The sequence below is a fragment of the Tamandua tetradactyla genome, chromosome 13, assembly GCF_023851605.1.
Source record: "Tamandua tetradactyla isolate mTamTet1 chromosome 13, mTamTet1.pri, whole genome shotgun sequence".
Classification (NCBI taxonomy): Eukaryota; Metazoa; Chordata; class Mammalia; order Pilosa; family Myrmecophagidae; genus Tamandua; species Tamandua tetradactyla.
In genome coordinates, this window is record NC_135339.1 from 57,645,571 (window position 1) to 57,659,736 (window position 14,166).

At 43.5% G+C, this 14,166-nt stretch overlaps 1 protein-coding gene across 6 annotated transcripts in view; it reads right to left on the reverse strand.

The window, feature by feature from the left end:
* Nucleotides 1–14,166, reverse strand: part of TLL2 (tolloid like 2) — a 143,257-nt gene that overhangs the window by 71,224 nt on the left and 57,867 nt on the right. For all 6 annotated transcript variants that reach the window (XM_077125600.1, XM_077125599.1, XM_077125601.1 and 3 more), the window contains one exon: nucleotides 2,209–2,286. In XM_077125600.1, the coding sequence (XP_076981715.1) occupies nucleotides 2,209–2,286 (78 nt within the window). The remainder of the gene's footprint in view (nucleotides 1–2,208; nucleotides 2,287–14,166) is intronic.

Genomic DNA, 14,166 nt, shown 5'->3' on the forward strand with positions numbered 1-14,166 from the left:
CCAGGAGAGAGGCATGGGACAGGTTCTTCCTTACAGACTTCAAGGGAGGTGCAGCCCACAGACATCTGAGCCCAGACTTCAAACCTGCACAACTGGGAGCCATTGCATTTCTGTTGTTTTAAGCCACCTAGTGTGTGATACTTTGCGAAGGCAGCCCTGGGATACTAAGACACTCAAAGCAAAGCAGAAAACAGCAGGTTTTAAAGGTAGTTTGCACACACTCCCAGCATCCGTGTAGCTGAAAAACAAATGCAGGTTTGTCAAATGCAGGGGTGGGAGCAGAGAGGAAGAGCCAAAAAACCTGCCTCTCTCTAAAAGAAGTCAAATGGACAACAGGGAGATCGGAAATCAAATTGAAAATTAGGCAGAGGATACAAAGAGATGGGTCATAGAAGAACATGGCCAAATCACTGCCAAATGGAGGAAAAGGCACTCAAGGTCATCAGCAGTCGGGGAAATGCAAATAAAGTAATGACAAACTAGCATTTATACCCATCAGCTTGGCAAAAATTAAAAACATGATCATACCTAGTGTCAGTGAGCATATGGGGAAAGGGGAACATTGCTGTGGAAATGCGAATTTGTTCATCGTACTCTGTTGCATCTTTTGAAGTGCCATTTAGTAACATCTTTTAAAAGCATCCTAAGTGTGGAAGGATATATGCTGAGGAATGTTTACTGCTGCATTGTTAATGATGGCAAAAAATTAAAGCAAGTGAATGCTCGTCAATAGGGTAATATTGGATAAAGTAAGGTACATGTATAGATGTACCATACTTTATCCAATGTATAGATCTACATACCAGTAAGGTTTTGTGACTGTTAAAAAGGATGAATGTAAGCTATACCAAGTAAGTGCCTTCGAGGGGTTTCCCACAAGGCATTGATGAGTGAGAAGGGCAGAATGCATAAAAAATATGTATCGAATATGATCCCATTTTTTAAAAGTAATGACAAAAACCTATGTCTGTATATATGTTCATATGCATTTATATTTGTGCCTATGTATATCTCTACACATGTATATATGTGAATACATGTGCATAGACAAAAATATGAAAGGGCACATACAAAGTTGTTAACATGTATTACCTGGGAAAAGGTGGAGGGCTGGTATGTAGAAAAAAGCAGCAAAGGGGGTGGCTAAGTTAAAAGGAAAGGGAAAAATGACACTTAAAAACCTATGTGGTGATATAATTGCATATATGCTTGTGTGTTAAATCCTATATTTATATATGCACATGCATATGTAAAAACATAACATTAAAGCAAACTATAAAATAAAGCAATCAGTGATTTCATCTCTATATTTCCATCCCTGAAACATAGGAGTCTGACATTTACAAGTATTCCTTCTCCTCTGCAGCTAATTTTATGTAGAAAAAATGTGGTGGCTATTGACAGCTATGAGCCTTAATTCCTGCAGGGTGCAGGCCAGATAGAAATCCAGCAGCCCCTCTCCTCCAGCAGTTTCTGAAAAGGAAAAGCTTCTCCAAAAGTGAGATGCTTCAAGTGAGATGCTGCGCCATAATCTCAAGGCTAGAAACAACTGAAAGACCACATTCACCACGGATTGGTGGCGCCTGTCCACAGCCAGCAATTCCCCTGCCCCCTCCCTTAGCAGCCCACTGAGTCTCTAGTCTTTACCCTCCCCTAGCAACTCCCATCCCAGCTTTCTTTTCCTTTCCCTGCCTCCTATGCCTACTGATGCTCTCATACAACTATTTCCCTAAACCTCACCATTCCTCCTCTCTTAGTCATTCAAGGACCTCAACTCACAAGCCAAGCTCTAGAGGAAAAAGTCAACCCAAGAGAGCAGTCCCTGTGCAACCAATCAAATATCACCCCTCCATCCTTCCCCTGGCCCCACTCAGCAAAAGAAAACACTCCCTCTGCCCACAGCCATCAGTGCTTCTAGTCCATTTTAGCTACTAAGATAGTAAGTAAAGAGTACAATAGAAGGTAGCCATGGCCAGGGGCTGGAGGGAGGTGGGGGGTAGTGACTGCTTAATGGGTAGAGGGTGTCTTTGGGGGTGATGAAAAGTTCTCAAACTAGACAGCGGTGATAGTTGCACAACATTGTGAATATAATTAATGCCACTGAACTGTACATTTTAAGATGGTTAAAATCATAAATTTTATGTCTTATATATTTCACAACAGTTTTTTTAGAAAGTACCCATTGGTCTGAATGGGGTCTCACATTACCCTTTCTGGCTTCCTTGCTGCTGGCATTCTTGGCAGTCAGGTTTGACCAGCTCTCCGTTGGCTGTTCTTCAAGCCCACCTAAAAGAACAGATAAAGAAAGAAACATGAGGCCAAATCAGTCTTTGCACAAAGACCAAGACTTGAGGGAGCAAACTGGTCACATAGAGACAATCAGAAGCACCAGTGGATTGGAGAAGCTTTGTTCAACAAAGGCTCATTGAGCACCTACCACAGGCTGGGCACTGTTCTAATGCAAGGACAAATAAAGAATCTGCTTTCTTCTAACCACACACACAATGAACAGATGAATACAAGTCTTACTCTCTTTGATCAGTTCAAGGGCTCACAGAATCAAATTTACGAAATGAATAAGGCATCCCAAAGCCAGCTTTCTTACCCCATCTCCATAAAGGAGAACAAATGCAAACAGAACCCACTCTTCTCTTCCTGAGCCCACTTGGTGAGGTTCATGGGGGCATGTTATCAGTGCCCATACAGAATGCCTAATTGTGTGGTTACTACTGCCATTGCTTAGGCAGGCATTCTGGCTTCCTGTTTGGGGTTGGTTTCCTTTTAAAAATTAATCTGTTCACTTTCTAAACTAGACTCTGTGGATGCTGTCTCAGTAAAAGAGAGTGATGAATGCAACCATCATCTCTAAACCATGGAAACAAGTGTCTGCACCAGGAAGATGGTCAATCACCAGATATTTACTAGATCTATTATGTGCTGGGCACAGTTCCAGGTACCAGGGATCCGGCAGGGAACAAGAAGGTGGGATTCCTGTCCTCAAGGCACATACATTCTAGAAGGAGAGTGGGACAATAAACAGTAGTAGGAAATAAATAAATAAGATAATCGCAGGCTCAGAAAATGCTCTGGGGAAGATCAGATTCTGCATGTGGTAGGATGCACCGGGAGGTGCTGCTTATACAGTGGGCAGAGAAGGCCTTCTGAGGAGGTGACATCTGGATGGACACCTGAAGACAAGAAGGAGCAAGCCCCATGGAGCTCTGGGCAAGGGCATCCCCAGCTGAAAGAAGAATAAGCACAGACCTGGACGGGAAACAGGCCATGGGGAGGGGCAGACTGTGGAGAGCAAGGGAGGTGTTTTAGTTTGCTAAGGTTGCCAGAATGCGATACATCAGAAATGGACTGGTTTTTATAAAGGAGATTTATTTAGTTACAAGTTTACAGTTTTTTGGAGAAAAAGCAGCTGGCTTTCCTCCGGCTTTCTCTGTCACATGGGAAGGCACACGGTGACATCTGCTGGTCTTCCTTCCAGGCTTCTGGGTTCAAACGGCTTTCCATGAGGAGACTCCTTTCCACATCTCCAAATGTCTGGGCCTGAGCTGCTGAGCTCTCTTCTGACCTCTTTCTTTTAAGCCTCCAGTTAATTAAATTAAACATCACTCATTGTGGAAGGCACTCCCCTTAGCTGACTGCAAATGTAATCAGTCATAGATAACTATCACATGCTGATGATTTAAGTCCACTGCAACAGAACAACTGGGCACCATCAACTGGCCAAGTTGACACCAGAACCAGAGTACTACAGAGTCCATGCCTTGTCAACCATAGTTCAACTCTAAATAGAAAGCAAAAGACATTTTTCCCTAACAATGCTCATCTGTCCTGCCTACAATGCACCAAACCTTTCCATATACAAAATATATTCATTTCATCACAATATCACAAAAGCCTTAAAGTCATTTCACTAACAATATGAATACAATACCAACTCAAAAATACTACAAAATTTCATCACAGTCAGTTACAGGTATGGTCTGTCTTAAAGCAAAATTCTCCTCTGGCTGAGGAACTGTGAACTTAGAGCAAGTTATCTGCTTCCAATATACAAAAAAAGGAACAGTCACAGGATAACAACTACCACAGGGAGAAATTGGAAGGAAAACAGGGGTCACCAGACCTAAACAATTTTTAAAACCTGCAGGGTAAACTCCATTAGATTTCAAAGTCTGGGAGCCATTCATCCTCAGTCCTTTGGAAAGTGGCCATCCCACCCTTTCCAAGAGCCTATGCAGCAGCCCTGTTCTCTCCAAACACTGGGATAAGGGTTGCAACATTGGGGAACATTGGGGAGGCCACCTATCATTCGGCCCACCTTCCTCAAGCATCTAGGTGGCACCCAGATTCTCTGCCATCTCTGGGTCACACGCTCAAACCCTTCAGAACAATGGGGTGGCAGACAGGCTTTCCACAATCTCTGGGAAATGTGCTCTACCCTCTCTGAGGCCTGGGGCACCAGAACTCTTCCTGAACATCAAGGTGGAAGGTCCACCCTCTGCCTTTAGGGTAAACACAGCTTCTCCACATGCACAGGATGATCTGCTCTCTTGGCCTGAGGTTTCTTGGCTTCAGACCTTAGGTTCCATGCTTCTGCCTCTGAGGCCATTCTTCCTTCAATCTGTCCCTATTCTGTCCTTTTTAGTCCAGAATGGCAGTGGTTCCATTTACAAAGTCCTCACAAAAAATTTGTTAAGTTGGCATGCAACATACAGAGATCCCAGCAGACAATAGGATCTTCTACAAATCCTTTCTGGATAACTCCATCTCCAAACCTTGGAGAAGAAAGTCCTATAATGACTGATTGGTTAAATCCTCACATACGGCACTCTTCTCTGGGGTTTCACATTTCTGGAAGCCCAGAACTTTCCAGACCATCAATTTCTGGTTTCTTTCTACCCAGAAGTTCAGTCCTCAGCCTATCCTTTTCTTGTTACATTTTACTATAAGCTTCAAGGAGAACCAAGGCTGAATCCTTCACCATTAGCTTGGAAATTTCCTCAGCCAACTACAGATCACATTCAAATTCTCCCTTCCATACAGGATCAGGAATCAATTTTACCAAACTTTCTGCCACTTCAAAACAAGGGCCATCTTCCTTCCAATCTGTAACAACACATTCCTCTAAAGCTTCAATGGAAGTGTCTTTAGAGTCCATATTTTTACCAACAGTCTCTTCAAAGCAACAAAGGCTTTCTCTATCAAGGTCCCCATAATTCTTCAGAATCCTTCCTAATCAATTTAAAAAGCTTATCCAACAAGTTTGGTATTTACAAATGTAACAGCACCCCACTCCTGGTACCAAAATCTGTTTTAGTTTACTAAGGCTGCTGGAATGCAATGAATGAATTTCATATGCTGATGACTTAAGTCCATAGCAACAGAATAGCTGGGCACCATCAACTGACACCTTAAACTAACCATTATAGAGGGCAAGGCCAGAGAGGGAGGCTGGATCCCAAGGGCCTTGCTGGCTAGCTGTGACCTTTGACTTTATGATAGTAACCCCACCAAGTATTTAAAGCAGAAGAGGGGCATGTTTCATATGTTTCACCAAGATATCTCTGGGATGCAGTTGGAGAAAGTGGAATCCAGATGATCAGTCAGGATCCTTGCCACTGTCCAGGTGAAGACCACGGGGGCTTGGGCTGGGAAGAGCCAAAGAACGGTGGGGACCCATTCCTTTAAGGACATAGCTGGAGGAAGAGCTAACAGGAGTGGCTGGTGGGTTAGATATTGAGGCAATGAAGGGCCTCAGATGGGTTTGAGTGACCAGGTGAATGATAACACCTTTCATTGGTGTGGGGAAGGCTCAGGTGGGAGTGGATTTGAGAACAAAGACTGTCCAGGAGATGCTATTTGTACATATGAGACCACCTCAAAATAGCTACAGGACATTATTTACAAACACAAAATGATTTCTTACATTTATATAGAAACTTACAGCTACAAAGCAGTTTTCCCATATCATCTTTGACACTGATTAGAACAGTGTGTGGCACACAGAGTGTAACCCCATTTCACATCAGAGGACAATGTGACAGGTTGAGTAATAGCCCAGGATCTCTCAGCCCATAGACAGCTGGGGGCTCAGGACATGGGTCTCCTGGTCAGAGCCCCCAGTGAGCTTTCTTCTACTCTGCAGCAAAAAGGTTTCAGTGAAGGGCCACACCCACAGCACCATGCTCCCAGACATGACCCAATCCTCAGGCCCTAGATGACCACTCGAGACAGCCATGTGGTCTCATGTCTCAGCTCCTGATACACAGAGTTGGTGTCCCTCTTTGTGACTATTATGTCTGCAGGGGCTGCAGCTACTGTACTTCCTGGAGGGAAGTGTCCTCCTAAAGTGAAGCAGATATAGGAGGCTCTGTGTCTGGAGCAGCATGGGGCATGCTGATATTTTTACACCCCTTCATCCTGCTCATAGCACTGACTTTCTGGCCAGCTCAGAATCCTCTCTCACACTCCCTGCAGCTGCCGGGGCGTTCACTGCCAGCTCCCAACCCTCTGGGTATTCTTCCAGTTGCGATATCATTTCCTCTTGAGCTAAAGGTCAGGGGAAATCCTGATGCTATGAACATCGTTGGCCAGCAGAGGAATGTGCCATTTGGGGAGAGAAGAAGAGAGTGAAGTAGAGGCTTCCAGTCTGGCTAAGCTTTCATCTGCTTGTAACTTGGCTAAGACTTTGGCATTAGTATTTTTCATCTGTCAAATGGGCTGTTGCAAGGACCAAATGAGGTCATGGGTTTGTTTGGGAGTTTGCTCATGCAGTAAATATTTATCAAACACCTGCTAAATACCAGATGCTCTTCCTGCTGCTCAAGACATGACTTTCAACAAATTTTACCCTGACCTCAGGGAAATTATATTCTGATGGTGAGTGGAGGAGAAAATGATATACAGATAGGCAAGTAAATATAAAAAATTGGTTGTTGACCAGTACTACGGAGAAAGTAAATGATGGTGAGGAGGACAGAGAGTGCTTAGGCCTGAGGGGGTGACCATTTCATGTGAGGTAGAGAAGGAAGATTATGACAGTGTGACATTTGAGCAGAGTTCTGGAAAAAGTGAGGGAGAGAGTCTGAGGATATTTGGGGAAGAACCACAGGGAACAATGGGGGCAAAGGCCCTGGGGTAGGAGAGGGCTTGGCAATGAGAGGAGGGTGTGACTGGAATGGATGGAGTGGGGAAGAAAGTGGTAGGACATCAAGTCAGGGAGGAAGCAGAGAAAAATGTTTTTCTCTGAAAACATTTTGGTTTTTGTTCTGAGTGCTCTAGATGGGGATCCATGGACATGAAAGGGCTTTGTAACTGTACAGGACTTCGATGTGGCAGAGACTATTAGTAGAAGACTAGAGAGGGGCCCAGAGGCTGGGATTTGCAATGAGATTCCTTACAGCACCAGAAGCCCAGCGTGGAGGGTTGGTCAATTCAAACCTGCTTGGTTCCTGCCAAAAGCAACAAATAGACCAGAGCCCAGCCCTGGGTCAAGTAAAGCTGGAGGCTGTGCTTAAGGGAGCAAACGGAAGGAGACTGATATTTGGGGCAAGAATTTCTGATGGCCTTAGCCCTCTGCTACCTGGGGCTATAACAAGGGCAATAGCTGGGGGGCGGGGGGGCAAGGGTCATGACCAGGCACTCCCTCAGTACATGGAGATGGAAAAAGACAGTGTTTATTAAGGGCCAGCTATGGTGCTGACCAAGTGTACTAAGAGTGGTGCTAAATGTTTTCCTTGAGTTTTGTAATCCAAGCCTCATAAAGACCCATTTTACAAATTAAACCAAGGCTCCGATTTGAGGGTACAGAGATGGTTAGTTAACAGCAAAGGCTGGAGGCATATCCCGTCCCACATCCAATCCTGTGCTCTTCCTACTCAGCCTCAGAAATGAGAACAAGGAGAACAAGTGGAGGGCACCGGACCCTGTGCTTCCATTTGGGAGCTGGGATCTCCTGGAGTTCAAGTGTTCTGGCCACTCCCATGATGAAAACCCTTCCAGGCTCCCCAGTGCCCTTGGGGTGAATTCCAATTCCTAATGCTACTGGGTCCCTTGACGATGACAAGGCCCTGCCAGGCTCCTGGACCACGGAACCTTGGGGCCTGCCTCTTGCTACTCTCCCCCACTCCCGCTCTGTGCTTTAGCCACCCTAAGCTGCTTACAGGGCTCTGGATTTCTATTTTTCTCTTATTAATGCATCCTTGTCCACCACAGCCACTACTTCATCTGGTCCCTCAACTCTCGGCTGGTCCCTCAACTCTTCCTCTGGAAAGCTGCCCTGTTGCCCCTCCTGGCTTATTCACATCTTAGCCCTCACAAGCTCTTGGGATCTCCTGTTCATTCAGCTATATCCCCCCCAGTCTAGTTTTTTACATTTTAACATCTTGAAGGAAGAGACTTGTCTTGTCCAACAACGAATATTCACTATTGTGCCTGCACAGTGTACGTTCTCATTAAAATATGTTCTGGATGGATAGGTGGATAGATGGATGGACGGGTCAGGTAGACAGCATTTAAAAAGAGAAGTCAATTATTCCCAACTCAGCTTTACTAATAGGAAAATCTGTCGTTATCAGCTTTTATGAAGGGGGTTGGGGAGGACGCTACTCCAGGAGCAGTTACTCTCAAGCTTGGCTGCCCTTTAGAATCACCTGTGGAGCTTTCAAAAATACCAATGACTGGCACCCCCAGGTTCCTCTTTAATTGGTCTTGGGTGTGGCCTGGGCTCTGGGAGTTCTTAAAGTGTCCCAGATGATTCTAAAGTGCAGCCAAGGTTGAGATTAGCCACTCAGAGAACCCGGTAAAATGAAGCCTCCTCTCCTGATATTGTCTTACATTCAGCCTTCTTCCTCCCAAACACACCAGGAATAAAAGACATGGAGCTGAAGACAGACACACCAACCACTAAGACCAGCCATTCCTCACATCTCAATTACTAGAAAGTACTCCTTTCTTTCAGTAAGATCTGGGAAATGAGTAAAACAGGTGTGACTATGGCTATAACTCCAGCTGTAGGCATCACAGAACAAGAAAGAGAAATACAGCCTGTTGCAGACAAAGAGAGGGAGTTGGGGAATTCAGAGTGTGGAGATATATTCTTCCTTGGGTGTGGCTGCAAAACAAAAATATTTGAATATATATATATATCCTCATATTTGATCTTTGATTAATTATCTCTTCAGTAAGAGGATATGCAAAGACCTTGTAGATTGCATTAGTCACAGGGGTTTATTCAAACGTCTCTTTTGCATAAGAAACCCAGGCCTACAGCTGGTCTCTGGGAAAGAATGCCCTTCAGGCCTTGAAAAGAGAGCTCCAGGCTGTTCAAACCCTGGCTGCGACACAGCAGAGGTCAGCAGCCTATGATGCATGAGCCTGGATGAAATGTTTCTAACCAGCATTTGCAATTCAATCCCACAGTTTCCTTTATGGAACAATTCACTAAATTCAGAGTTGTTCTTTTTTCTAATTCACCATATAATTCACCTCCCAAATTCAATTAAGAAGCAATCTGTTAGCAACTTTGGGAGCAAGCTGCTTTTCTTTGGGAAAGCCCAATTTTCTTCCGCTCCCAACAAAAAGCGGTTTAATTATATGCATCAAATGAGACACCGATGTACACACAACGCCCCTCCACCACAATTAATGAAGTATTAATGTTATACATCCAAAAACATCTAGGCAGAAAGAGATGGTCTTTCTCAAAGCCCAAGAGGACAGAGCCTTGTACCATAGATCAATAATGTCCACATGCACAATAGGGACCTTGAATATTAATGGTAGTTAATAAACAAAACTTTATATTAATTGCTCCTTCCGTCCCTCCTTCTTAGAGCCTAACATTACTTAGTTCTTCGTTTTCTTAAACTCAAGAATAACTGCCATTTTTAAAGCGCCCACTATTTGCAGGTACTTCATGGGTTATCTTTTAAATCCTGAAGCCAACCCTCTGGGGTGGATATTTTTATTCCCATTTGACATGCAGGTAACTGAGGCTTAGCGCAGTTAAAACATCACTGGAGATTCACTCCCATTGGGTTGGGAAGCAGAGATTCTCTCCAGATTAGTTGGTATCAGAGCCCTTAATAAACATCAGATGCTGAAGTAACCCTGCAGCCAACCTTAGCTCTCTCTTGTTAATACCTGTGTTCACAGCTTTGACCCATCAGAGTAAATCTTGCATGAAACCACTTTGCTTTCTTTAAGAAAGTGAAAAAAAAAATCCCCAGCCTAGGATGCTAAAAATCATCTTATTACTATTCAGTGAACACTGATGAGCACCTGCTTTAGAGTATTGTAGCAGAGAAAAGAGCAAATACAAAGGTTCCGAGGAAGGAAAATGAATGACAGTCAAATGTGGCTGGAGCTCAGGTTGCAGGTGCAAGCGTGGCAGAAGGCCACACCTGAGAGCCAGCAGAGCCAGCGTGGGTGGGACTTCCAGCATTATCCCCACAATCGTGTTTTAGGCACTCAATTTGCCCCAAACATTTAATATGCATAACAATCCTGTGAATAAGTAATGTTATTCCTCTTTTACAGAAGACAGAACATGAGTAAGTTGCCCAAGGTCACCCAGCTAATAAGAGATTATTTGAATTCCAATGCAGGTTCATTGGACTCTGGAATCCATGTTCTTAGACCCCTCCCTTCCACCCCAGACCAGGAGCAGTGTGATCTGAGCGAGGCCAATGGAGCAAACAACTGGACCTTGCTGTCAGAAAACTGTCTGAAAAATACATCTGCTCGGCTAAGGTTTTAATTATTCATTAGGAAAAAATTAATAGGCAAGGCCAATTAAAAAGGTTGATTTAGGAACGAACGAGGCAACCACTAGGATAGCGAATATGTCATCTTGAGCAATTCAATGCCAAGAAATTTTTACATCCGTGCCAAATTACAAATGCTACAGAAGGAAAGGGAAAATTAGTTAAAAGATCATTGCCAGATTTTATCAATGAAAGGATTTCATGTTGACTAGTGTGTAACAAAACAGGCACTCTTATCTGCCTTATGGTGGTGGAGGAATATGAATTGATAGCACTTTATGAGGTAATTTAGCACGATGTATCAAAGTCCTTTAAAACAGCCATGTCCTTTGACCCAACAATACAACTTGCAGATATTCATACTAAGGAATTAATTGGCAAAACAGACAATGGATGCTCATCTCAACATTTTTTATAACAGAAACTGAAACTACCATATCTCCCCTATGGAGGGGTGGTTAAATTAATTATGATATAGTAGAACACTGTGTAACTTTTAAAATTCTTTTAGAAGAAAATTTACTAAATGGGAAGATTTCATATTATAAGTCAATCTGCAGGTTAAGAAATAGTATATCCAGTATGATTTCAACTTTTTTTTTAAGAAAGCATTATGGTGGCTTGGCATTCTGTACCCCAGAAAAACATGCTCTTACAATGGTGTGAACCCATTGTAAGTCGGGCTTTTGATGAAGTTACTCCAGGTAAGGTGTGGCCCACCTGAGTCGGGATGGGTCTTTGTCCAGTTACTGAAGGTCTGACAGAGAAGCCACGGAGAGAATTCATGGGAGCACCCGGAGGCTGGAAGTCAACGGAAGCCAGGGGAGAAAGGCACATGGAAAAGCCAAAGAACCACCCAGATTGCCCGCCAACCAGAAGATGCCAACCCCAGGAGTTAGTCAGCCTTCTAGCCGCTGAAAATTGTGAGCCAGTAAATTCCTATTGTGAATCCAGGAAACTAAAACAAGGGTATACAAATAACATGGAAAAAATACTGGACAAAAATACCCACAATGCCCATAGTGGTTTATTTCTGGCTGGTGATTTTGGGGTGTATTGTATTTTCTTATATTACCGTTAGTGATTTCCAAATTTTGTTCACCATATTACTTTTATAATTGGGGAACAAAAGGGATTTTTTAAGAGATGAACTAGATTACAGCACACGCTTTGCCGAAGAACACCACTCTGTGCTTTGTAGTGCATGCATGTGCTCACACACACACACACACACACACACACACACACAGATGGTTACCAAGGAAACCCTTTTCCAATGGGAAACATAGTTGTTTTTATGCAGATGGAAAAGTTGTAGCCAATATTTTTCCCTGCTTTTCTGCTCAGATTACAGAAAGAAAAAATAGTAAGTCCATACCTCAGCAAGACAGAAGAAAGGAAAGCTCATCCGAGAAGGCCTCAGCATCTTCTCCTGTCCCGGGCAGAGGCTCTTGGGAGGTTTCTCAATCATACTGATTTGAGCTCTCCTCTTCCTAGAACCTCCAGTGGAAAGTCCATTTTTCTTGGTGTTGGACCTTCCATCCAGCCTAAATACCTGTGTCTGCATGTTTCCTGGTCCCTGACTATTCAATGAGTTACTGTCAGTCTTTCTGCTCAGTTATGTTCTTGGAGTCCCTAGTGATCACCTGGCTTCAAACCCTCAGTTTTCTCCTGATGCCTGGACTCCAGATATCCTTGTTCACCTGGACCAGCCTGGCCTTGGCTTCTTGGCTGTTTGTTACTTAGTGCCACATAACAAGTCACCCTTTAAATAGAGTGGCATAATAAACAAATATTTTATACTGGCTTATGATTCTCTGGGCCAGGAATATGGGCAAGGCACAAATAGGGCGAGCTTGTCTCTGTTTCACAATGTCTGGGGTCTCAGTGGGGATAGCTGAAATGGCTGGAACGGCTTACCTGGAGCCACAAGGCTGGGGTCTCAGAGCTGACTGTCGGCTCAATTTCTCAGTTCTCTTCCATGCCACCCTCCTCACCACAGAATGGTCTCAAAGTTCCAAGTGGCAGCTTTCCAGAAGGGTGAGCCCCAATGTGCAAGCACTTTTTAAGCTCCTGCTTACACCAAGCTTGCTAATTTCCCACTGACCAAAGTAAAACGTGTAATCAAATCCGGAGTCAATGAGGGAGGGGACTATACATAAGCATGGATACGCCAGGTGAGATTCACTGGTACAGGTGTAACAGCCTAATCTTGCCTGACCTCTATGTACCTATGGTTCTAGTAGGTCAGATGATTTACAAGATGGGCATAGAGTTCAAGCTTAGGAGTTAGACAGCCTAGAGGTGAAACTTTACTTTGCCACTTATTAGATGTATGATCTTCAACTAGGCGCTTACCCTCTCTGTGTCTCAATTTCCTCACAAATAAAATGGGATAATAAGAGTATCTACCTCATAGACTTGTTATGAAAAGTAAGGGAGATAATACATGCAAAGTGTAGAACAATGTCTGATACAAAATCAGCATTCATCAAGAATTAGCTATTATTACTATGATTATTACGATTATTGACTCTAAAACTGTTCCAAAGCCTGAAGGAGTAGAATGGGATGAAACAACAAGCCCCAGAGAGAAGACATTATATATCTGAAGCATCACAAGCCAAGAAAAAAAGTACACGTTCTCCTTCAAGCAGACTTAATAAAACCAAGTTTAAGGTGAGGATCCCTTGATAGTCACTGACAATCAGTGAAAGGAAGGCATCCCATTGTAATGGGCATGGTATTTCTTGTCACCTTACTCCATACAGTGCTTACCCATAACAATTTGAGATATTAAACTGTATAAAAATTACAGATATACTCTGAGAAATGATTCGTGAGGTGAAGTTATACACAATCATCCCATTTTCTCTATCACTGATGGAGGAAGTGCGGTTGATTGGCCAAGATAGTCAAATGCCATTCCCTGGGTAGAAGGTCTGAAATTGCAGGCTAGAGCTTCACTGATGGAACCGATAATATTTATTGGGCATCTCATTTGTGCCATGAACGGTGTTTGTTGCATGACATGTATTTTCTCATTTAATTCTCAGCACGGTACTATGAGGTAGCGACTGTTACTAACACCAGGTACAAATGGGAGAACTGAGGCTGAGAAAATTTAAATAACTTATGCATAGCCACACAGCTAGTAAGCAACAAACTCAGATGCAATCCCAGGCCACTCAGACTCCACAGATGACCTTTGCGATACCAAGCTAGAGATTCCAACCTTAATACTCAAAAAATGTCAACAGTAGAAAAGCTTAAGAAAATCTTAGCTCCTGACTCTCTGGGCAGACAGAAGATAAAGGTCAAAATCTTGGGGAGATCTCTCTGGGTTCATATCTCAGGGGTGGTTCTGAGGTTAGAAGTTCCCAGG